The sequence below is a fragment of the Phodopus roborovskii genome, unplaced genomic scaffold, assembly GCF_943737965.1.
Source record: "Phodopus roborovskii unplaced genomic scaffold, PHOROB, whole genome shotgun sequence".
Classification (NCBI taxonomy): Eukaryota; Metazoa; Chordata; class Mammalia; order Rodentia; family Cricetidae; genus Phodopus; species Phodopus roborovskii.
The window spans coordinates 43409068-43435402 of record NW_026126418.1 but is presented as its reverse complement, the minus strand read 5'-3'; the positions used below and the strand labels follow the sequence as shown (position 1 = coordinate 43435402).

At 41.9% G+C, this 26335-nt stretch overlaps 1 protein-coding gene across 9 annotated transcripts in view; it reads right to left on the bottom strand.

Annotated features, from left to right (window-relative positions):
- Positions 1 to 2136: 2136 nt before the first annotated feature.
- Positions 2137 to 26335, bottom strand: part of Rbms1 (RNA binding motif single stranded interacting protein 1) — a 206504-nt gene continuing 182305 nt past the window's right edge. For 4 of the 9 annotated variants that reach the window (XM_051184588.1, XM_051184596.1, XM_051184590.1 and 1 more), the window contains exons 7-15: positions 15176 to 15291; positions 14188 to 14237; positions 13973 to 14066; positions 11571 to 11618; positions 10642 to 10692; positions 8333 to 8443; positions 7203 to 7283; positions 5603 to 5687; positions 2137 to 4896 (exon numbers count right to left, since the gene is read on the bottom strand). In XM_051184588.1, coding sequence (XP_051040545.1) covers positions 5610 to 5687; positions 7203 to 7283; positions 8333 to 8443; positions 10642 to 10692; positions 11571 to 11618; positions 13973 to 14066; positions 14188 to 14237; positions 15176 to 15291 — 629 coding nt within the window. In that variant the 3' untranslated portion in view covers positions 2137 to 4896; positions 5603 to 5609. The remainder of the gene's footprint in view (positions 4897 to 5602; positions 5688 to 7202; positions 7284 to 8332; positions 8444 to 10641; positions 10693 to 11570; positions 11619 to 13972; positions 14067 to 14187; positions 14238 to 15175; positions 15292 to 26335) is intronic. The other 5 variants (XM_051184589.1, XM_051184591.1, XM_051184593.1 and 2 more) reach the window with 3 other exon arrangements.

Below are 26335 nucleotides of genomic sequence, written 5' to 3'. Positions count from 1 at the left end.
ACCTGCTTTTAATTCAGAGCAGCTCAGGGAGACCTGATGGTACTCTTATGCCCAGTTATGTGGCGTGGCCAGGCTGGAGGCGTCCTCTTCTGTCTCTTGGCTTCCTTGAGCCTTACAAGTCCCACCAAAGTCACTCTGCAGTCTAAGCAACACAGCTCACAATGTGTGTTCTTATCCCCATCTCCACAACCGATAAACTTGTGTTTAGACTCTTATAGTGAAGCCCAAATTCAGGCTGTAGCAGTATGTGCTGTGGGGTATTAAACATTCACTGGCAGTTGGCCTGCAACTGTGTCTGGTCTCTTTCTGGGCTCACACTGAAGGTTGAGTAATAAAATCCTCCCTCTAGTGGCTCCAGCTCAAACGGGATCTTACCCTATGGAGATCAAGCTTGAGTGCCTGAGACACTCTGGAGCCTGAGTAGGACTGAAATTCCACTGCTGAGCAGTTGATCCCCTTGAAGGCTAAGCATGCACACCTCCCAGATGGGCCAGTGCGACCCCAGATAACCCCAGATCCTGACCAGGGCACCCACAGCCATAGAGCACATGATCACCATGGCTGAGGATGCTTCTTATTGCTTTGCTATTTGAGGGGAAGAAACTGCCTGCCTTTCCTCAGACCAAAGTTTTGGGTCCTCTGCTTTCTAGCTACATCCTAAGCTTTTTGTGGAGAGGAGGGAGAATGTGATAGGCTGATGCTCTTAAAAACATTAGTGCATCTTTCCCCTTTTGGCCCTACTGGTGGGGAGAGGCTACTGTAAGTTGGGTGTCAACATTAACATTGCCTTTCTCCCATTGATACTGCATGTAATTCAAGATGCAGAATTATAGTATTCACACTCCACTGGATGTAGAGTGCTTCTACTCATGAAGGGCATGGATGCTGGGGTGACCGGGACTCTAGCAGTCCCAATGCTACTACCAAAGGCAGCAATCAAAGATCAGAGAGCAACTGCTAAAAGTTTAACAAAGCCCAAGGTGCCAGGCAACTGAGTGTTTCCTCTAACCTCTGCCATTATTCATAGGGAAGGACACATAAGTATGTGGTTAGTATGCATGGCAGGGTCTACAGCTTACATTCTGAGATGCCCTTTATGTCTGAGGCCATGGTTTTCCAATGCTATGGCATCTGTGTCTTTGAAGCCCTGGTCAGCATCAAGGGGACATGCTTCTCCTCAAGGAGTCAGTCAAGTACCATTGCGTTCTCAGCTGTGGCAGGTAAAGGGATCTAAATGTTATCAGACTGCATTCCAGAGACTGCAGGAATCATTGAGAAATAGAGCCAGGGCCCACAAGATGTGCAGGGAGTAATGATGTACTTACAGTAGAGCCTCATGACCTGAGATCACATGGTAAAAACAAAGAGCTTACACAGATGCCCTCTGACCACCACGTGTGTGCTGTGGCTCATGAATAGCCTTCAACCAAATACACACGCAACAAATGTATAAATGAATATAAAAACATAGTGGAATTTCTTACGCCCTCCTTTAACCACTATGGTAGAGCCAATGGAAAGACGATACTATACAGACTACATTAAAACATTTAGTCCACTGTGGGTAGGAGTCAATTCTCTGTATTTTTGGTCTCCAATAAAGCAAGTCAGGGAGGGAAGAGAGAGCCCCTCACCCCTACTCCATGAATGCTACATGCGGTGCGGTGCCTATTGGGAACGGTAAAGCAAGGCCATTTTTTTTTTTAAAGCTGTGTTTTAAAGGGATGAGATCATGTTGGTATGTCTGGGTTGGCTGCAGATAGGAAAATGTCTGTTTTATATTCTAAACAACGGGCAGCAGTAAGGAAGGGGACCTGATTTTTCAGTCTTTTCTGGGGCTAAGGATACAGCTCAGTGCAAGAGCACCTGCTTAGGATGTCAGAGGCCCAGGGTTGACGCCATTACCAAAGAACATCCAGGAAACCCCCAAACAGACCAAGAGTGGGGTACTTTGGGCTGGACTTATGCCAAGGTGAGATGCGACATCTAAGTTCATAGCACAGCAGGAAGGTTTCTCAACCCCATGGAATCTGATGTAATTCTCAGCTTACTTCTGAACCAATCATCTACTGAGCTGGAGTGAAACCAAATGCTGACATGTGTTTAATCTACCTAAAAAAGACTGACAGGGAGAAATAAAGTTTCAGATGTTTTTATTCAAAGGTTTCTCAAAAGAAATAAAACAGAAAAAGCTAACAATCTGATCAAATGTACAGTTCAAAAATGTCTTTTGGCGTTTAACAAGTCCTAGGAAAGAAAACTACAGAGTCATCTTGAACCGGTAAATAAGTCACCGCTGGCAAGTATGTAGCACTAGTAGAACAAAAATAAAAAATTAACTCTCTTGATCATATAGATATCTCTATGAAAATCTTTTTTTTTCAATCTGTACAAAAGGTCTTTCTTCATAAATTAATTTTTTTTTATAATTTAATGGCTGTCTACTATGTGATGTTTAACTGACTTTTTTTTTTTTCCCCAGTATGTACAGAGGTTGTTTCCCAAATCTGACCCAGACGAGTATGGCACTTAGTTCAGACATACCTAGCAGCAGATTTCCCCTCCCCTACTGACTGAGCTATCATCTTTCTGTCTTAACTAATGGAAAAAATACCAAGTAGTGAGAGCCCCGGGCTGATAAACACACTAGGTACACGGAGGGAGGGGGCTGCATTCAGTCTGGATTTCCACAAAGCAGAACGTTGTTTTAGGGAGCATAGAACCAATAATACCACAACTTTGTTTAAAAACAAAATTAAAAAAAAAAAAAAAAAAAAAAAAAAAGGAAATAGGAACAAAACCAAGAACACATTCTCTTATGACTATGTAATTTTCACTAGAATCTACACTTCTCAGAGCAGCAAGGACGTTTGAAACTATGAAATGTCACTGACATCTATATCAAATACAAGCAATAAAATTTAAGAACTAAAAAATACTCAAAAGAAGTAACTGCTTAGCCCTAGCTCCCGAGCTAGGAGGATTTGGTCGGTGGAAACAGGGAGGGCCAGCAACCTGTCCCAGCACAAAAAAAAAGCCTCTGAGGTAGATAACTGATCATCCACAGCTGACCAGACAAGTACACAGTTTTGGAAGACAACTTAATTTACCATTGCTTTTAAAACGTATGCAATTGCCTTAATAAAAGAGCATTAATAACAATGAATTATCTCATATGTACTAAAGTAGAAATAACTGTATTTATGAATCAGGAATTTCATAGTTTCAAAGTTGGTTTTCTTTACACTTGAACACCTGTAGTGATGACATAGAGTGTGGCACTGCTTGGATTCAAATCTTCCTTCATGCTTTTTTTTTTTCCTTTTTTAAGTTTGTCTCTGTGAGTCCATACATCAGTTAAAATTATAAAACCTAATGCAAAGGTACAAAAAAGGCACATTCTCCTAACCGCAAACTGGTCCGGCAAAAATAAAGAGCAGAGGAAATGTGATGCTGAGACAAGGTGGAGTTACTGGCTACTGGCTCTTCGGTCTTTGGTGAAGTTACCTTTAAAAGTGCCGAGTCATTTTTAGTTTTCCAAATTTACCTACTAGAGAGCAAGTGAGCGAGCAAGAGAGAGCACTAGTAGCCAATCACTTTTCTTCTGTTTGTATCTCAGCTCAGGTCTGAAGAGAAATCCTTACTTTTTAGCTTTTGCCATTTAGTTTCAATAGCAACATCTTTCCCCCCCTCGGTTTGCCAGATCACAGGCATGGTTCTCATTCTAAAGCACTATTGTTAGTATAAAGGACAAAACATTCGGTGACTCCCCACCCCCACCCCCAGCCCCAAAGCTACCTACACTAAATCTAGAACATTGTTAAGTTTTTTTTTTTTTTGTTTTGTTTTGTTTTTTTTTTGTTTTTTTTTTTTCCTGAAAAAAAAAAAAAAAAAAAAAAAAAAAGGCAAAAAAGACTTTACATCACATCATACAGCAGATATCCTAAACTGGTCAAACTATCAGAAGAAACTGTCAGTGCACAGCTTCACAAACAATTTACTATATTAAAAGTCCCCCAGTCAGAAAATGTGTTTCACACAAAACAGATCTCCCTTCTTACACTTTACTACCTTACACGTTATGTGAAAAATCATTAAAAACACCTACTACATATTTAAAAAAGCCAAAATTTCAGCAACTTTTATTGACTACCTTTTAAAAGCCCTATGCTGCTGTTTTACAAGGCGTAATAGACCAGCCCATTTGGTCAAAGCATTCTACATCATTAGTTTGAACTAACTTTACTGAAACAGCTACAGCATCAAAAGAGTTAAGGCAAATTGGAATTCATAGAAAAGGATAAGACACTTCACACTACATTGAAAGAAAAATGGAAAGCTAAGAAAAGACATTGAGGGCAACATTGAGTTATAGCGACACTCGTACGGCAAGCACAGAACACCATGGGTGAAGTCAGACAATCAAAACTTCAGAAAGCCCATCCCATACAGTGGAAAAAAAAAAAAAAAAAAAAAAGACAAATTAAACACAAAATGAACAAAACCACAAAAATCCGGTCATGCACTTGGATAAGTCTTCGTGGTCTTTGTGCATACCCAGAAAATTGAAGTTTTCTTTTTCTCTCTTTTTTTTTTCTTTTTTGCATCATTATATTTGATAAAAATCTTTGTTTTTTTTTGTTTTTTTTTTGTTTTGTTTTTTGTTTTTTACTAAAATAAACCTGTTCAGGGGAACAGCTACTAGATGAATTTAAGGGTTTTATGCACCTTATAGAACTTATAGCAAAAATAGTTTTAGTTGATTTCATTATAAATAACGTTTTTCAAGAACCTGTGCAAAACTGTCAATAATTTCCTAAAGCACAATTGATCAGAAAAATCCATGATTGTTCAGCCTTCACACCCTTCTTCATGTAAGAACTCCCTTCGGTACATCTGGAAGAGAAAGATAAAAGACCAATGTTCTTGCTGATTTAACAAACACAACACAGGGCTTTGTCATCTTTTGTTTAAAAGAGATAAATGGCTGAACAAGATTGTGCTCATCCTTGGTCAGCTAGGGATGTGAGGGTCACTTTCAGTTCCTTGAGTTTGCCTTTCAAATTTGGGATGCAGGATAGTTTTGTCTTTAAGGCAGCCCAGAGCCAACTTGCCATGGGTTTCAAATGAAGAGTGGCTTGATGAGATCAACAGCACATACTGTTTCAAGACAATCCAGAAACTGGATTCCATGTATGGTCATTTTACTGAAATACACATGGTGAAATTTGAATTGGACTCCAGTGAGAGCTGGTGATATAATCTTTTGTTCGAAGGATGCTAACAATCTGAATTCACAGGTGAGATGCTGCTGGCTTTATGAGACTTGATTAAGCAGCATCTTGAGCTGTATCTCCTTAGCTACTATTTAAGCAATAGAAATAGGATGTTCCCGCTACAGGACAGTTTTGGAAATCAATGTTCTATGCTTTATATTTATGTCTTTCTGGGTAGAGGAAATATATATTTGATTTCAATAAAAAGCACTGTCCCTGCAAATTCATAAACGCATTTAACTGGAGGTTTTCTAAGCCTCATTTGATAACAGTACACTAGATGTCTTCATATGAACCCGGAAGTTAGGGAGACTTTTCCCTCATACCTCACAGTTACTTATTGGGTTGAAAGGAATATGGAGAATGGTCATTAGATGTCTCCACAGCCACCTGCTGCTGGCCACTTGCTTCCTACAACAAAGCAGAATGCATGACACATGTTAGCAATGAAACTGTTAACTCTGCTGCTAAGGCCCGAGTCCAAGAACATATACCTTAATACAAACACTCTTTAAAGTGAATTTCAAGTCAAATAGAGCTTCTAAGGCTAATCACTGCCCCAATGCAGCTGAAATATGATAAACCTCCAGTCTAAATGTTTAATTTAAATATTAATCAGAAAAATTTCTTGTCTTCATCTCCTTGGAGCCAGATATAGTTTATAATTCAGTATTTTCAGATTTTAGAGTCTGAGACAGTATGCAAATGTTTCATGTCATAGCTCCCCCTGCCCCTGAAGGCATCAATTGTATGGACAATCAAACTTTCTAATACTTACCTGCTGTAAAGTGTGAATCTACTCAGTAAATGGAAGCAGGGCCTATAACCTTAGCTACTTGTGAGGTAAGGCAGAAAGGGCTAAGTTTACAGCCTGCCTGGATTATAGAGTGACGTCTTGATTTTTAAATGAATGTGGACATAGCTCAATGGCAGTGCATTTTCCTGGCATGTAAGAGGCCCTGGCTGAACCTCTACTAAAATAAGAATAAATCAGTAATAAAACAAAGAGTATTTTGTCTTGTCTCAGTTCAAATTGTGTTTGAAAAATCACAGGTAGGCTTGCTGAAGTAGTTACAGAGAAATTTTTTGTTTTCCATTGTTATGGAGAATTGCACATAAAAACCCGTGGGTTCAGGGTGTTCAAAGTTGTATGATCATGAAAATACTACAACCACAGTTCTCAAGAACCTTTGGGATCTGCCTAGAAGGTAAGATAACTGAACTGATTAATTCCCTTTGAGTCTTGAGGATACACTGCAGGAAAATGTGCTTCCTGTGCAATCATAATTCAGATGTCAGAATCTATAAATGAAATATATATTCCAAGATAATAACCAAGGATAGTAGTTAGCTACAAAAACAGGGAGGGCTGGTCCTCATGCTTGATGCAATTTAGAAACACCAGTTTTTCTTCTGCCGTTTTCTGAATTATGACCGGTTTCTTTCTATAATCATTATCATTGATTTACTCTTTAGAACTAGAATTGTAAACTCCAATTTTATCTTAATATGCCTGTAAGTACCATTTTGGGGAGAATAAGACAGCCTTGCCCTGGTATGCAATATGCTGTAAGATTACAAAGTTATTTGGAGGAAGTTTGGAGATACAATGTATCTAGATGTTGCTATACTTTTGCATAGAAAGAGCGGTTTTTTTTTTTTTTTTTTTTTTTACAGTTGAAAAACAATATTAAGCACACACTCTTTCTATACCTATTTCTTTAGTTATACAGCCCAAGCTGGCCTGCACTCAGGCATCTTCTTGCCTCCATCTTTCTGGTGCTAGGACAACAGACATGTGCTACTATGCCTTGATAAAATATTTGACTCTTGATAGTTTTTTTTTTTCCCCTGTTATTCTATTTTAATGACTCAGATGTAAAACTACCCATCTCCACAAAAGCCACTAGGATGCTCTATACCAACCTCAACGGGAACCGCCGCTGTCTGCATGTGTGTGTACTGTGGCAAGTAGGCTCCTTGCATGGCTGATGTTGCAGGCATGTACTGAAAAGAGAAGGTGATCAGGGTATGCAGCAGCAAGCCATGCAAAATTCAGAGTACTGGAGGGGGTGTAGGGGCCAGGATCCGAGATGGCTATAAAGTACTTAGAAGTCTCAAAGAATAAATATATATGGGTTCTCCTCAAAGCTTAATTACTGCACACGAATATGTCACTTGGTTGGTCAAACTAAAAATGCCATGTTCTTTGAATTTATTAACAACAACAACAAAAAATGTGCCCATGTGAAGGTCATTAATGCTTCTCATTTGAGTAATTCAGTATCATCAGTGTGTCATAAAAAAAATCTGTTCTCAAGAAGCCATTTATTTTCTGATCATTCCCAGAGTGGAGGCCTCATACTATTTGTGTAGAGAGAGATCTGAAGGGACTATTAGCAGGCCCCTGCAGATGTAGCCAGGGAGCCCTACTTTGTCTATTTCAGCAGTCTCATTTCCAAAAGGCAGGTGGGATTTGCAGCCTATTTCTGGGCTGTGCCTTGTCCTGGATTCACTTTCATGAGAAGCTGTTGCTAGTTTTCAGCATAAGAGGACAAACACATTGCCCTTTATACTATTCAGCTACCACAAATACCAGCTGAACCGAATGCTACTGTCCATCTTTTACAGTTGGCCTAGTCCTTATTGAGCCTTAAAACCCAACAAGGCCCTTGGAGTGTAGGGAAACGAGTCACTATAAAAACTGCAATTCAGTGCTGCAACCCTGCATGAAGAACAAATGAGGAGACCATGCCTGCCCTCTGTGACCTGTACCTTGTAACATGGGTTATAAAAGCTAGACATGGGCATGTGCGGGTGTTATGTGGGTGAGAGGTATCCAGAGATGAACTTGTACAGGTCATCAACTGATAAAGAATTTTCTGAGTACCATTTTACTTTGTGGAAGCCGATGCCAGATGGGGAGGGGGCCAGACACAATCTTTGTTATCCTCCCACCCCTCCCAGGCCTATGCTCTCTCACTAGGGAAAGGCAGGGCTTCCTTAATTCACTTTCCTCTATTTGCAAAAACACAGGATATTAATTTGCCACCTACTGTTCCGGTGCTGCCTAGTGACAGATGACTCATTTGCTGGGCCAGAGGGCTGATCATAGAAGCAGGCTGTAGTGACATGGTGTGTTCCATTGAGGGAGTTAACACGGCACCCTGGGAAGGTGAGAAAAGGTGACAAACCCAGGGAGAATTGAGACTCTGTAGTTACAATTTGCAGAAAAAAGCCCTATGCTGAGGCGAAGGTAACCTCCCTCAAACTAAACAGTGGTATCCTCAACAACTACCCCAAATATCTCAGATTACGTTCCTGAAACTGTCATAAAAGAGCTGAGAGGAAATAGCAATTTTATTTCATCCCACTGAAATCCTTGTCTGACCTGACTGTAAAGCCAGATAGGCAGGCCAGTAGGAAGGGCTGCTACATGCTACAAACTAAGGATGACTGGCTGCCAGTGCGGCCAAATGTTGGGGGGGGGGGGAGGGAGAGAAATAGCTTTTGTTTTCTACAGCCATAAAACTAACAAACAAAAATGTGTGATCAACACAGCAGCTTGTTTAAACATGCTTTAGAGATAGCCATCTGGTTCAAGATTAAGTAGGTAGGACGTTCTTCATTTATGGGTATTTTTCAGAACTTCCTATCCCATGTCTGGGAAGCCAATCCAGTTCCATGTTCACTTATTTTGCTGGAAAATGTTTTGCCATAAAAAATCCAATTAAATGTGTGTAAGAAAACAGAGGGAAGGAAAAGATCACTCATCCTGTGATCCCTGTAACAGAACCAAGTTATTAGCAGCACCTAACTGAAAGCTAGATTCTGCATCAGAGAACATGAACAATAGCTTACTTTGGGCTCTTGTTTTTAACTTGGCTTTCTACTAGAAATGGTAACTGCCTTACTGCCATCAATTTTAATGGCTAGATCATGCTATACAGAGTAACCAACATTGAGTTGTTTGGACATGTGTCTAAATTTCTCTACATAATCAATGGATTTTTACCATTCCTCTCAGTTTTGCAATTACTTAATTGTTACAGCATGCTAGTATTGTGTCCTACTCCCTAATACAAACACGTGTTTTGGGATGGCTGAAGTTGACTGCCTTGAAACACACTGGTATTTACTAATCACCGGATAGCAGTTCAGGGCACGAGCAGGTGTTTCATATAGTTTAGATCTGGGTGGAGAATAGTAACACAGGTCTCCTCAAAGAGTTAAAATATATGCAGTAGTTGCCTCTAACTTCACCAAAAAGGAAAAAAAAAAAAAAGGCCATATCTCTTTTTTAGGATACATTATCAAAAAACATAGAACAACAATGATAAGCAGAGGTCTAGACTATGGGGAAGGGGTTTCCTGACCCTTTTTCCTCATATACAGGTACCTCCTATACACTAAGAGTGTACTGATGGCTCCAAACGAACCATCAAGAATCGGGACAAAGACTGCCATGGGTGTAGTATGTGTGGACTTATGTGTTTGTGTATGAGAACAGGTACAAGACACATGTTTTACTTGCGTCTGAATGGTTGCCTCAGCATTTCCTGTTCAGCACTTGCTATTGACAGCTATTTCATCCACATGGTCTCAGATTGCAGTGGTCCATGGTAGAAGGAACTCGAGAGAAATCCCTGTCTCATTTTAAGGCTGAGAGTTGAGTTCTTTTCTTAAACTGTGATGTATTTTGTACATGAAATGCCTAATTGGCTTTGGTAACTAGAAACCAAAGGGCCAATTCTGTGGCCCATTTGTGGCATATGTTTGGGTCACCATGGGCATTCTCAGTCTGGTTTGTGAGTTTGTTCTAAACACTTGTCTTTCACTTTTGTGCAAGAATGGGTTTTGTGCAAGTATAGTGTTTAAAAAAAAAAACCCATACATATTAAGATAACAAATGCTGAAATTGATGAAGACATCCTATTTGCTATATAGGAGGACTGTACTGCTGTCTTAGTGTGTATCCTTTCTCCAGATAGGCTAAGTGACACTGAGGCAAAGCCCTGCCTGGATCGGAATTTCATTTCTAAATCACAAAGAACATAAAAAAGAGCCATTTCTTTCCACACATTGCAAAATTATGTAGTTCCTCAACTAATGGCACCCTTCCAAACTGGCATGAGTAGAAAAAGAATACCTTGCCTCAAATAGGATATATTTTAAGTTCTTATTTAATAATTAATGTGTACCAATAATTCATTTTTAAGACAAGGGTGACCAGCACATTTTAATTTTCTATGTCTGAGGCTTTCCATCCCCTCCCCCACCATCTTTGGTAGAGTGGTTTTAACTCAACAGGCTTCACACATTAGCTTACTTAGATAACACAAAGTCATTAACATGAGAAACTTACAGGATGCTGTAGGATGTATGGTTGAGGTTGCATCCAAGAAGGACTTTGCACCTAGAAAAGGGAGGATTTTGAAAGGAACATTGATTTATACTGCAACAATCTTCTAACACTCTACATTTTTTTTTTTTTTTAATCGTGTTAAAAATCTACAGAAAGAAGATAAGGAGACAATACTATCAATGATTACAAAGGTTAAGGCAGTTAGAGTTCCTGACAAACTGGTCCCTCTAAATGAGATGAAACGATCATTTAGAACCAATGTCAGTTTGCCCACTCAGTACGTAGGTACTGAACATTAGGGACCAAGGAGCAGAAGGCATGGATGGGCTTCACACTTGAGAAAGATACTGTCTGTCTAAGCAAAGGAAATAAACATACACAATCCGAATTAGTGAAGTGTTATAATCAAGATATGAACTACATTTTAGGAATACTGATGAATGAGGATTAATTGTAGAACATTTCATTAGAAACTAACCCTCCAAGCACATACTATTTATTAGGAATAATTGAATGCAATCTCTTTGATAATCGGGAAAACAGGTGTGGATTTTGTGTAGTCAACAATTTCTAGTTAGTGAGGAAAAGAATGTCTGAAATGCAGACCTAGGACAGTAAATGGGAGGTATGCAGATCTTGCCATCAACAGTTAAGTTAAAAGGGCATCCACACAGTAACCCTCCGAACTGAGAAATCAGATGCGAGGGTCAGGTCTGTAGCAGGAAGGAAATGAGCATCCTGCCTGGGAAGAGAGGATGAGTCTGCTTCTTGATGCCCACGGCTTTTCAAGGTCTATGGAATTGTAAGATACATTTCGTTTCCCAGTTCTTATCAGAACCCTCCTGCGTCCTGTCCCTGAGTGTTAACGTCAGAGATTCTACAGAGAGAATACGGGAAGAGTCATGGGGAAAGAATGTAGTGCGATTTACCTTGATAGCAGAGCCCCGATACTTGTTTTCTCTGGTTTCCTTTGCCACCTAAGGCAGACCAAAGTTAAGTGCTTCTGCCTTGTTAACATTGCAGTTATCTGGACTGCAGCCTTTCCCACTGGGGTACTGGTGGTTTCTTGCAGATGCCACTTTCTCAAATCCAACTGCATGAGCATATGGTGGTTTAGTGGAGATGGCCAACTCCGGCATGAGTGTGGGCCCTTACAGACACATCATGAGAGGCAAAGCAGCTCCCTGTAAACCCCGATTTGGGCCAGATACCCCCCACTTTTATATGCTTCTGTGGTCATAATTGCCTAAGCACTTATAGTATTATAGGGTTAGGGAGCTATGATATCTAATTTCATGTTTTTTATCTCAGCAGCAAAGCAGCCATTCTGTTTCCAATCCTCAACAGTCCTTAATTATAAAATGGGAATAATAATCTATCAACCTTTTTACCATTGGTTCTTTGAAAACCTGAAACAAAAAACCCCATCCCAAACTAATTGTACATAAACATTTTTGCTAACACCTTAAAGGGGTCTCTGATTACCTGGGGGCACATCCACTGACTCCGCTTGGCACTGCTATATAAGGATAGGCACCGCCTGAAAGATTATGCTGCCGAGCATCAGGCAAATGGAATGAATTCCACATGGGCCTTACAAAAACCAGAATTCCCCAAGGAGGAAACGAGGCCTTGGAATGGTGGGCTGTCTGCAGCTAGCCTTGTCCAGTTGGGGTTCCCAACACTGATCCAACTTTTCATTCTATAAAACAACTGACAGTTTAACCGCTTCAAAGGGGAAAATCAGTGGTAGAAAGATGGATTAAGAGCTGAAATGTCTACAGCAACATAACTGATATGGTCTTTAGAGTGAGCTCACACTTGCCCTTCTTTGTATCAATACAGACAGGGCAGATCGCCATGTTCAGGGCATCGAAGACTACATTTTAGGATCAGCTGTAGATGTTGCTTATGAAGGGGGACGTACTATATCCACTGGCTCTCACTGAGAGACAAGGAAGACACTGGATCTTAACTTCTCAACAGCTGAAGAGAATAAGTGAGTAAGTGACTATTATGTCCAGAAGACTGACACATCAGTTAAGTAACAACCCAGGGAGGATAAGGGAAAGAAAAGGTGCAGAGATTGGGAGTGGAGGAGGCTAAAGGTGGCAGGCACTGCTGTGACACTCTGCTTTCAGTACACAATCTTTTCCTTTTCATACTGATATTGCCTTATACTGAGCATTATTTAAAAAAAAGTGCTGCTGCTGCTAGCTGACATTATAGTGTATTAATGATATGCCAGTACTCCGTGGAGGCTCTTTACATTCTCTCCCTTTCTTTTTCTTTCTTTTCTTTTCTTTTTTTTTTTTTTTTTTTTTTTTTTGCTTTTCCAGACAGGGTTTCTCTGTATTGTTTTGGAACCTGCCTGGAACTGGATCTATAGACCAGGCTGGCCTCAAACTCACAGAGATCCTCCTGCCTCTGCCTCCCGAGTGCTGGGATTAAAGGTGTGCGCCACTACTTCCCGGCAAGCTCTTTACATTTTCATTCAGTGCTCAGAGAGCTCTCAAGATAATAAGGTGGAAACTATTATTATCCCCATTTTAAAGACGAGGAAACTGAGACTTATAGCTATCATACAGCATAGCTGTTAGATAAGATGCTGTAGTCCCCAATCCCAGATGTCAGGACTACAACATCTAATTCGGTTTCAAAAACAAGAACACAAGATTCCAGCAGTCAATGGAAGAAGAGGTCAGTAACTGAACTCAGACAGTGCTGTCTGGGCCCAGGCAGTACACCTGCTGTGGGGAAGACTACTACAGGAAGACAGAGGCACACGTGCCTCGCTCATCCTGTAATCCCATCAGATCAGTGCCGGACAAAGGAGCTTCATGAGGGTTCACTCCTCAGCTGGCAATATAGTTAAGGTAAAGCCTCTTCACAAAACAATGAAACGGGAGTTAATGGTGGGGGAAGGACTTCAAACCTCAACCACATCGGTTAACATCACCTAATAGAGGCAGTCTGTGTGCTAGAGTTCTGTCTTATCTCCTCCTGCTAGTGAATAAACGCAGGCAGGAGCATGCATTCGCTCTCCAGTTTGTTTCCGTTTCTGGGATACACGATGGAGGGAATACACAGGTTTACCCCAATTCAAGAGCCATCTGTTGATTCCAACCACTTCCCTGACGCTACACTCTCCTCTACAGAAGAGCAAACTGCTACACCAAATAAAAGGCAGCTTGTTCCAAACTAGGTATGCAAGCTGCATCTAATTTGACTTAGATTTCATCATTTTAAAACTGTTCAGAGTTTGAAGACACATTTTAAAAAATGCAGCAGAGATGCATGGTGCACTGCTGTCGGGTCCTGAGGTACAAACCTGGTAGGTAGACACAGGAGATGCAATATAGGGTGTAAGAGAAGTTTGACTGATCATTCGGTTTGTGGCAATACTGTATGGTGAAGGGTAAAATCTAGAACAAACACAAAAGCCTTTATTAAGTAACCCTTTCAACGAATCATTCCGGGACAATGTCTGATGCTTTCCACCATCACTGTCCCTCAAGCCGTGATGCATGTATCCTAGTGACATACCCGTTATGGAGAGCAGCTGTAGTCGGGTCGTAAGTGAGTGTCATTCCAGCCTACAGGAAGCAGAAGGAAACATGAAAATCCACCCAGAAAGGCACTAATTGAAAACTGTATTTTGTAGAGTCTCTGTAGCATATGGTAATAGTCACAGTTGATAAAATTGGAAGTTTCTGTTAGCCAAGCACGATCACAAACTCTTGAGAGTTGAGCTCCATCGTGCCACCCCACACAGCAGCCATTACCACAAGGAGCTATTGAAAACTAAACAGAAACCAATCCTTCCAGTAAAATAGCCAGACATCACATGCTCAGAGGGCTACATGTGGCTATCACTGGACAGCGTAGGTTCAAAACATTTTCTCTCACACATTCTGGGTTCTTTACAATCTTTTAAAATATAAATATTTATTGAAATAAATACAAGGAAGAGGAAGCCCAACAATGCATTAAGAAATTGAAGTTTCTTTTTAAAGAAAGCTTCAAAAGATTGTTTGCCTATTTGTTTGAGAGAGAGAGAGGGAGAGAGAGAGGGAATATATCAGTGGCGGACAGAAAAAAGCATGAAAGCATGATCAGAATATATTGCATGGCACATTTTTGCAGTAAGAAAAAGAATCTAATACAAAAGTAAATAAATAATGACATATACTATTTATTTTAAATGTTAAGGACAGATTCTGAATACTGTTAATGTAAACCTATTAAAAGCTGAACACTCCACACTCAAATGCCTTCATAGTCATCCTTTTACCGACGTGCAGTGTAGCTATTCCCATGGTCTACCTGTCCTCCTGGGGATTGCACACTCAGCAACTCCTGCACTGGAGACAGCTGCAGTCAGATGGCCTTGAGTGACAAGGCCCCAGTAGGAGGATTTAGTCTGGACTGTTTCAGAAGTGTGGCAGTCCAGACCAGATGCCCTTGTAGAGCTTTTCATTATGAGAATATTCAGGATGACACACCCACCCTGAAGTTTCAAGAAAGGACTTACAAGCCTCACCTCTCCTTCTCTGTGCCATGGCCGCCCATTAGGGATGTACTTGTTTGGGTTCTGTCTCTTCTTCTGTCCTCCATCCGCAAACTTGCACAGTAATGGTTCTGTAGGAGCTATGGACATGGGAATATGATGTGAGTACACAGCCATAGGTATGTCTGACAATATGGGAAAGGGCTTCGATTTCAATAGGAGAGAGCTGTTCATGTCAAGGAGGATCTCAGGCCTTGTGACTCCCATGGATGTCAGTGCTGGCCGATGTCCCGAAACTGGAGAGCCAAGGAGAAGCCACCCCTCCACACTGCAGCACCGTGACTCTCTCCACAGTTCCACCATTGGACAGTAAACCCCAAAGAAGCCCGAGCACCCCTCCAGCTTCCCAGACAGCACTCTGCTCCCAGAAGAAAGTAAGCCGGAGTCATGTCAATCACACCCTGCTTCTCTTTACCACTTTTATAGCTGCTTGTGAGTGTGCTGACCACCTGTCTTCTTTCCCTGTCTGTCTTGTTTTGACCAGGGTCCCCAGTCCTATGGTATGACCACCCTGTAGGCATTTATTACATGCTGGTTACATCAATGGGTAAATACGGATGGATCTCATTTGTACTAAAGAAAGCTGTGAGGCGGGAGAGACAATTGTTGCTCTTGCAGAAAAAGACAACCTGAGTTTGGTTGCCGGTAGCATAGGTGGCTTAAAACCACCTATATGTAACTCCAGCTATAGGGGAGCCAATGCCCTTTTCCGGCCTGTGAGCACATGAACGTGCACATAAACAAGAATGAAAAGTTAAGTAACATATATACCCTGTCCTTCTTGTTTAAAGGTTCTCCCATCTCTCAAATCCTCCCATTTAGTTGTTTTACCATCCATTCACCAGGATCCAAAGAAACACCCAAGAAATGAACATTCAAACAAACAAAAACAAAAAAATACACTCACTGAAAATGAGATGCAGGTGGCAGAACAGGCCATCCTTGGCTTTCCCTTCACTCTGCTCTCTGTGATACACAAACCAGCATGTTTTTGGAGTCGTGTGTTTTCCTGCATGTTTCTAGTTACTGCACTAACGGCTCTCACACCTTCCTGTCTGGCTCCCACACTCAGTCCTTTGTCTCTTATGGAACCATGATTATTCCTTTCAAGTTCTCTTTCAAAGTTAAATAACCATGAAGAGAAAAACATTACTTGTGGAGAATTTACTCCTTTCTCCTTTGCCTCTCATTATCCTAATTCATCTCTTATTTTATATCACCATTTCCCACCCACTAATGACAGGGTAGCAACAAGAATGTCTCTTACCACTTACAACACAACACAAGCCGTAAGCCCTTCCCAGTGTCTGGCACTCTGTGTGTATCTCTGGGCTGCCCTAGAAGTAAAGCACTTCTAAGTGGGTGCATTATGGTGTAGATGTGGTTCATGTTTAGTCTATAGCGTAGTAATGTTAGAAGGTAGGGCCTGGCAGGAAGCCCTTAGGGTCACTGGGGCCACACCCTCAGCAGCAGAGACAGTGGTTCTCATGAGCTCTCAAGGTTCTTGTAGAACCTTATCCTGACTGTATGCCATCCTCACTGGAGATGAGCTGATGCTGACACCAGGCCCTTCAATTTCCTGAACTATGACTTAAGAAACCCCTTGTTTATAAAGCCACTCAGCTTCAGATATTTTGTTACGGTAATGAAAAATGGACTGATATAGGATAGGAAGGGCTCATAGTAAAAGTGCTTGACGTGAAAATACCATGCACCCTCTTGTTTCCCTTCCAACTCTAACTCTTCCACCCCAGGCTTTCATGAATGAGGAATCTTATTTAGTGAAAACTGAGCATGATAGAAGATGGATGGGCAGAGGTCAACTGATACAAGGTGATGGTTTTTGAGAAATTCTACAGAAGGTCAACACTTTGATGCAATGAAGCAGGACTTTGTAGTAATCATCAATGGTCCTTTTAACTCCCCAATCGGACTACCATCCAATGGATGGGAACCAGGGCTGAGAATGTGGCATCTGAGCAAAAGTGGCAGATAGAAGACACACCCTCACCACATCTGACATCCCTTTAAGTTACTCTCCTTTGCAGACAGTTAAAAAAACAGCTACTTAAACACCAATACTAAAATCACCCCCTCCCAGGTCCCTACGTGAGTGAGCTTGTGTGCATGACTGGAAGGGGCTGTGGTGGTGGTAGATGACCCAGCTGATGAATAAGGACAAAACAAGAACTCAGTGGAGCCGCGCAAGATCCCTCGTGCTAAGTCCAGTGCCGTTTCAGGTTGTAAGACTTAGTTTCATTTGTGCCCACATTCGTGAGGGTGAGCCTTAGATACCCCGAGGAGCTGGACCTCTGCCCATGCTTACAGTGAGGAGATGCTGCCAGCAGAGGCTTTAGAAAACTAACTCTGGGCTTACTTGGCTTGTCAGAAATGCAAACTATTTTCTTTCATTAGCATAAAGTTCTCCCACAGACAGAACTCATCCTGAAGTTCATCTCTAATCACATAGCCAAGCAGCAAGACCCTTAACACACACTCAGTGTCCACTGTTCTATCTGGGGATAACCTGGTTCTCATGCATGTTTGTTTATGTGGATTCTGCCCTGTCAGAAGGAAATCCTTCTGTGGAGGTGAAGTCCAGAGAGTGATGGCATGTTTGTACATACCTCATTTAGCATGGATGACCTGAATGGAAGGAGCTCTTTTTCAAAGTGAATTATATTTACTACGTTCTTCTGTGCTGTCATTACGATTTTTCCCTCTAAAAGCAAGTAGTTAAAGCAGTGGGCACTGGTGGTGTTCATCTTAAGCAAAGAGTTCCCTACTTTAAAGACCTGTGAGCAGTTAGACGCGGCATGTTTGTCAGACAATGGCCAGCTACTCACTCAGCAAAATCAGGGTACCTCATACTCCATGGGAAAACAACAAAAATCCCAGCAGCTTCCTTCCTCCACCAAATTCTCTTTTTTTTGCTTAGCTCAGTGTCTGCTACGTGACAGATCCACAAAAGCAGGGTGCACAGTAGTCCACAGATCTGTACAGAGCTGTAGCCTCCTCAGGGTTCCAGTTCACTGCAGATGAGGATGTGCCTATCTTAGGAAAGCCCGCTTAGTCATGAATAGGACAGAACACTGAGGGTAGACATATGTGCTTTAATAAAAATGTTCCTTTGAAACAAATACAGCTGCAGGAACAGCTGTCATTCTTTCCTGACACTGCTCCATTGACTTGGGGGGGCACTGTTAAGAAAGAGCCCATGCTTACAAGCTCTTAATGCCTTCCTGACCATAAAGACCACCCACTTGCTTTAGGAAAAGCAAGCCACACAAGGTTGGGGAGTTTCATGGTGTCTTTAGCCACAAAGGGTTTAATTCATTGTAACTGACAGTTGTCTTGACACTGTGCAGCAGTTGGAAGAGTTTGGTTAGAATTTTTTTTTTTTTTTTTTGGGTGGGAAAATAAAACAATGGGCCAGATTGTGTGTGTGTGTGTGTGTGCATGCATGCGCACTCGTGTGTGTGCAAGACTGCTAACAGACTGACGGCCTCACTTCCTCTGCCTCTCTGGTGCTTCCACTATACTGGACTGCAGGTCCTTGGCTTGCCCCTGGGAGCCTACAGTACAGGTTCCAGGCTATAGAATCAGGAGATCCTGTGTGATGGCGGCTTGCTCTACAGCACAGACTCTTAAGGCGGCCTCCTTACCATCCTTCAGGGAGAAGATTCAGGGACACAAGTAACATGCTAGAAGGGCTAGCAATGTGGCCTGGTCAACATGGCTGAGCTTTATAGAATAAGCATGTAACAATCTTTAATGTGGTTATTTTTCTAGAATAACAGTTCTTCATAATTTTCCTTATTTTTAACTATATGCATGTGCCCATGGAGGCCAGAGACCAGTGAGGTGTTGGGTCCCCTGGAGCTGGAGTCACAACAGTGGTGAGCTAGTTAACATGCATTCTGGGATCTTAAGTCCTCTCTCTGTAAAGTACTCTTAACTGCTGAGCATCTTTCCAGCCTTTTGAATAGTAATGCTTCACCTCAGAATGCAGAAGGGTTACTATGGAGTTCTGATGAATGGCGGAATTCTGATGAATGGCTTCAGTGTGTGTTGTTGACATGTGCACACAAGTCTACCTGGTGATGTCGGTTATCTTCTTCCACCTTATTTTCGTAGCCCCAGGGATCCTCATGTCTCTGCCTCCTCAGGGCTGGAACTACAGGCAGATGCTTGCCCATGGCTTTCCTTTTATGTGGGTGCTAAGAATATGAACCCAGGTCCTGAGGTTTATGGGGCAAGGAGTTTATTTATTGAGTCGTTTCCCTACCCCTTGATACACTGTTATTTATCTATTTCACATAAAGACAGCATACCAATAGCCTTTCCCAAGTATGCAAATACTCTTAGGCTGAATTTACTTGAATAAGGTTGAGCTCTGACATCTTGTGTGACTTCTCAGGTCAGATCTCTTATTACCCAACCCAGGGAAGTTATTTTCTTATGCACTGGAATCAACAGGAACATGCATCTTTCAAATTCTGATGGCTGTAGTGTTACCTTGAACACTGCTAAGGGCCATAGGCAGGACAACATGTAGACACTGAGCTCCCATTTCCTGGCCCCTCTAGAGAGCCATCAAAGGTAATGGCAGTATTGGTTTTTCCAATGTTTCAACAGAGGTGGAGCTCTTTATACATGCCAGCTTCTGTGGTGCTGAAACTCCCAAGAGTGTGGCTACACTCACAATGCCTTGTTGCAGTGTCCATCATGTATTAATCAGGTTCCCAAAGCTCAGACTGTGACGGTCTGGGCACAGTTGTCTTTCCTCGACATTTGTACTAAATAACACTGATTGACACCTGTAGTGAGCACTATGGTACAGAACCGGATCTTTGCCAGTTACTGTGTTCACCTAGCTACCTGGCCTCCTGGGGTCAGTTGTGCAGTTCACCAGAGAGGAGACCCTTCCCTCAGTGCATCCTAAATGAGGTTTTCTTACTGTGTACATGCTTGGACGCTGACAGCAATAGCAGCTGGAATGCCCACTCCTTCCATACCCCCCATTTTTTTCTACTCAGTATTTGATCTTAGCCATCGTATTGCAAAATGTAAACTGTCCTTGACAAGCTTCTTCACCCAATCTGGAAGACCAGTATTAGCCACCTTAATTGGTTCTCATAATGATGTCTACTTGAAAAATGCCCCATCATAGGGAGCTGACTCCAGTGGAGAGAAAAAATGGAAGTTTCCAGAAGCTACAGGAATCATTTTTTTTTTTTTAAACTACAGAGCTTTCCCCATCTTTCTACCTCAACTGGCATCAGCTGCCTTCAAATTAAAAAGAAAAGAACAATTTTTTAAAACCTCTGTTTCATTGTGAAACAGAAAAAAAATGAGTCTGGACTTGGTTAAGGGTTCTCCAGAAAATCTGACCCCTGGTTTTTAGAACAATAATCAGAATTATGCTCTGCTTGACAGCAGCTGTCCCCCATCCCCTTTGAACTCTTACAATTCAGAAAGCACCACGGGGCTGCTAACGTTAAGACACACCCTAACCCAGCCATCAGTATTTGGAGGAAGTTCCTAGATCATTTCCACTCTGTTGGGAGTTCATGGCTGAGAACGGAGCGATTTCTAAAATACTTGTTTTGATCTGAAGTTGTAACCTTAGTGTTCCTTGTGTGGAAGTCATTGGCTATGCTGTTCAAGTATTACTGAATGCAGTGAAGTAGAAGAGAATGGTTTTAGCAGTTTATCACATGGCGAACTGTGGAGACACTGTTGGAGCTTTTGCAGAGACACTGACAATAGTCTGGTATTCTCAGTTAGGTTTTTTGTCAACTCGACACACACTAAGTCAATTAAGAGGGGATGTCAAACGAGAAAATGCTTCTATCAGACTGGCCCATGGGCAAGCCAATGGGGCATTTTCTTGATTGATGCCTGGTGTGTGAGGGGCCAGCTCATGGGAGAGAGGAGACAGTGCCACTCCTGAGCCTGTGGTCAAGCCACAGGGAACAATTCAGGTGAGCAGCACCCCTCCATGGCCTCTGCCTCAGCTCCTTTCTTGAGTTCTCACAGTGATACAGTGTGACCTGAGAGTTGTAAGATGAAATCAAGCCTTTCTTCACCAAGTTGCTTTTGGTCATGGTGCCTCATCACAACTAAACCCTAACCAGGACATCTGGTGCGAATTACAGGAGAGAGGAGAAATATTTTCACTAAACCTTCTTTACTGATGTACAAACAGAGCCAAAGTTGTTGACTGTAATTCTAGCCTTTACACTCTTATAATTCAAAGACATAAAATGAATGTGGAAAAACGCTTCATAAGAGAAGAATCCCTATGTATGCTTTCCCTTTTTCATAGAAAGATCTGCAACATTCATATCAATTTCAAGACCTTAGCCACATTGAGTTTTGAGATAAGATAATAAGGAAGAAATTAAAATAGGATGGATATTGTTGGCATTCCTTATTATGGTGAGACTACACAAAAACTGTTACGGCCAGCCATGCATACATGAAGTGTTCTTTTATGATCAACTTTTAAAATAGGATTTTTATTAAAAATTTAAAAATATATTTATTACAAGTTAAAAATATGTCTCAACTAAGAATATGCCAGAAACCACCTAGGCTTTGCTCCTAAAATGTTCCTCGTGAGCAACCATAAATAATTACTCAGCTTTTACATGCATACTGCTTCCTGTCTGTCCTATTTCTAGCCAACCAAGGGGCACAGCTGTGGCTTTCCCCGCAGAAGCTCTCCTTCCCAGGGCTGATGCGGTGGGACCTGATGGCCCACCTGCCTTTTCTCTTCTTACACAGGTGTGAGGAAAGGGGTATTCACGTATTCACAATTGTCTCTGTTCTACTGGGCTTTTTGATTTTTTTAAATTAATTAACTTTATTCATTCACTTCATATCCTGACTGAAGTTTCTCTCCCCTCCTCCTTCCATTCCCTCCCTCAATGTAGAGGATGCTTTTCACCAGGTCTAAAAGCAGCAGTGGTGTGGCTTTCTTGCACCATGATAATGCTTTCTTATCACAGGTTAAATACAACAGACTGAAACATCTCCAATCATGAGTCAAAATAAACCTTCCCTCCTCTATAGGGTCTCTCCAAGGTATTTGTCACAGTGACCCAAGGTCTCACAGGGAAACCCTTGCTCCAGTGGCCATCCACAATCATCCCAGCACAGCAACAATACCTAGTAAGAGCAACTCCAAGGAGAGCACTTAAAACCACGTTCCTGTAGCAAGTGGGAGAGGGAGCATTTTCATAGGTAAGATCATGCCATCTAATGCTACTATGTTCTTGTAGCAGTGGGAGGGAGCAGCGTACCCCAATAGTTATGTATGATCACACCATCCTAACACTACTAGAGCATCACACACACTGCCAGGTATGCTTACCCTGTGGTACCCACTAGACTGGCTCCAGGACACACCGATGCTATCCAAGCCACAGTATATGAGACTGTTTGCACAGAGCCCTTACTTGCCCTTCTGTATATAGCTCTGGATTACTTAACTTACATGACGATGTAAATGCTATACAAGCATTGACACTATATTATTATATCAGGTAGGGACTAGTGAAAATGTTCAGTATATGTGCAATTTTTCCTGAATATTTCCATCCATGGTTGGAAATGATGGAAGTAGAGTCTATGGATATGGAGAACTAGTGTATTTCATTCTAGACCTGTCAAAACATTCTCCTTTTCACAAAGTAAGTACGGCTAAGAAAAACCATGTTTATAAAGGCAATAGAACTCTTCGGGAAGTTCTCTCACATTTATTCCTCCTGTCTCTTGATTTTGGACAATGCCCTAGTGATACCACTGACCTCAGAGCTATGGAATGTGGATGAAGATGGGTTTTTAAGCATTTCTGGGTATAGATCCATGCTGACGAGTCAGAGGCCACAGGAGCAGACACAGAGCAGGCTTGCTGCTGGCTGCACCTAGTGTGGTCACACCCACAGTTCTACTCCAACCTGACATGAACCTGCTGCCTGAGACATGGCCGTGATGGCAGCACAATGTAGACAATAGCACGCACGCACCCACCCACCCACCCACCCACCCACACACACACACACACACACACACACACACACACACCCCTTGCCACCAAACTGCACCAGCAAAGCCATTCTTCCTTAGCACACATGGACTTATTCTACATTCTTCAGAGGTCCAGAAAAATGGGTAGGCATAGCTTCTGCAGTACCATACACACTGTTGTCCTTGGGGAGGAGTGTGCAGTGGCAAGTGGCAGCAGGAGGGGGACAGGGTGTGCACAGTTCCAGCAGTTTTCCAGATAATGCCACAAGCATATTCTTCCCAGACAACATGCCCTCTTCCAGGAAGATAGCAGAAGAGGTTTTGAGACAAATCCCCAAGTGTCGATTATGGCCAGTGTGCATGAAGTACAGGTCCTACTTTGGACACAAATGCTATGTAACTTACTCAAGTTTCCTAGCCTGGTTCCAATGTTCATTAAATAGAAAACCACTACTACATAGTTTCTCCATAATAGGATTTTTAGCTATCAGTACCAAGTAGTGAAAAGCTCTACAAAATTCAATGTTCTCCTACCCGGGAACTTCCCAAGCAAATCTGACCCACTTCAAACCTGCCAACACCCAAACTCAAGGGAAATCTTAAAAAAAAAAAAACAACACCTGGCATTTTCAAGGGAAAAATGGGTGAGGGTGAGGAAGGGTGGAAGAAGAGAACTTACAATTTATAAGCAATTTAAAGAAGCTATTTAAGAAAGAACAAAAAGCATCCTCAAAATATGGTAATAGCAGGAAACTGTGTTAAAAAACAAAAGCATTCAGAAAACAGTTATAATATGCTACCTCAGATTTTTTTTTTTTTTACAAAGTTATGAACATGTTCTGTTATGTCATGGCCCCAGCACAGCTGGCATGGGGAATCCCAATGTCACCTCAGTATAAAAACACTAGTTGGCAGAAGGATGGGTGACATAGAACTGAGAGCTGAGTATTCAAAGATGGACTTTTTTCTTTTTTGTTTTTTTTTTTAAAGCAGGGTCTCACCATGTAGCCTTTGGATGGCTTGAAACTTGCTATGTAGGCTAGAATGGTCTCAATCTCAGATCCATTTGTCTCTGCCTCAAGGACAGGTACCAACATACCTGGTTTGACCTCCTCCATTTAGCCTTCTAGAAATTAGTCTGTTATGTGTTACAGCTAAGATGACTTCACTATTCACTTAGGACTAATCTTTGGGAACTTTACTACTTTTTTAGTTTTCCTTCTACCAGACAGAATGCAACCTACGCACTAACTGGTTCTGCCAATGACTCAAGGCCAGCAGATTCCCTTTGAGGATCCAGAACACCAGGATGAAGGCTGTGTCCGCGTGGGATTCTAGCTGAAGTACGTTTCTTTTCTGAACTTGGCTCCAGTGTCAATGGGCAAACTGCCAACCGTGTGAGAATCCAAGTACTCTGACAGGAACCATACTGGATAATTCTGCTTACGCCAGCTAAACAATGCGTCATCAAATAAGCCACCCTCTGACTGTATTTATGAGATGTTATGTCTACATAGCCATGAGCCTGCAGTATTTAAACATTCAAGAAGGCAAATTTAATGTAACCTCTGACATTTTATTTTCTACCCAATCTGATGGATAATCTCAGGTGCTCCCCGGATGAGGAGAGAGCTGCCCCTGAGACACTGGCTTGCATTCAAATCTCCTCTCAGAATGTGTACAAAAGTAACAAGTCCAGAGAAGCTGAACACCACTCAGATTATTTGTGGGTTCCAACTTGTACTGGGGACTTGTTCTGGGAAAAAGTTGAGTTCACTACAAGAGTGTGCTTCCAAATACCCAAGTCAGCCTGGAGGCAGTCCAGCTTCATTTATATGTCAGAAGCCTGCAAGCAGCTCTGGGATTCGAATGGAGTTCCACATGACAAATGCTCAGAGAAACCACTCAGTGACCCCAGCAGGTACAGGGTGGTATACAGAAATAAGGAAAACAAACGCTCCTGCCCACAATCAATTTGCAACTCAGTCCTGAACCCAGATCAGCACACAGAGAGCTTACCAAGCACTTGCAAATGAAGGAGCAGTAAGCATGACAGGGAACACAGAGGATGCAACCCTGCAGCCATGCTCGAAATATAGATGGGACTCATCGGTCTCTTGTACTCCCTTGGTACAGCTTGGAAGAAACTATTTTCTATCAGCTGCAATGTTGCCCAGGCTCCCACAACCATCCATATGTGGTTTGGAAATCACCGGGTTTTCTCTTGAATGAGTGCGACCTGCAGTTTGTGAACCCACTTCAAAGGAAACAGTCTAATGACAACCAAGAAGTCCTTTAGAGAACAAAGGAAACTGTTACTCAATCTGTGAGACTCTGTGAAGTCTCTTTCACGGAGGGAATTGGAAGATTTTATCTTAAGCTGATAAAAATGGCCCTGAATGTGTTTCCTTTTTCAAGCAACCTTGCTGCTGCATGAAGAATGAACCCAGAAAAGAGGTCACAAGTAGGTACAGATCAATCTCTAGAAGGAACATGAGCCTGGATGGGGGTGTGGGAGCCTGAATATGCAGAGGACACTCAAATTGGCACTGTGCTAAACTCACAGGGCAGGCTTCAACTAGTTTGAGGTTAAAACATTCTCCTTCCTTTCCTTTCATCCAAGTGTTGTTGATGGAAAAAAGAAAACTAACTCAGAGAACAAAAGAAACCTCTTCCACTAGGCTGAGTTCCCCAGACACACTGTCCTTCTAGGACCTAGATTTTATGTTTCAACTGTGTGCCTACGGGCAGTTCACCTTCAACAGTGGCTTCAGAAGTGATGTGCTGTCAGGGTTTAATATTACAAGATCAAGTGTGGCCTGTGGTACTACACACATATAAATTAGTTCCTCTATAAAATGAAATGAAACTGAATATAGAAAATTAAAGTGATTCTCTACTCATCTTCATCAGTTATCCAGTTAAAGATGGAACCTGGGAGCTCTGGGAGCATAAATACCCAACACCAGTTCCCCATGCACAGCCTAAGAGCAGCTGCTTACTACAGTGACTCCTGAATGGAATGAATCTAACTTCAACATACCTTGGAGCTTTCTAGCTGTGTTCTGTGTGACAACCTAAGATACA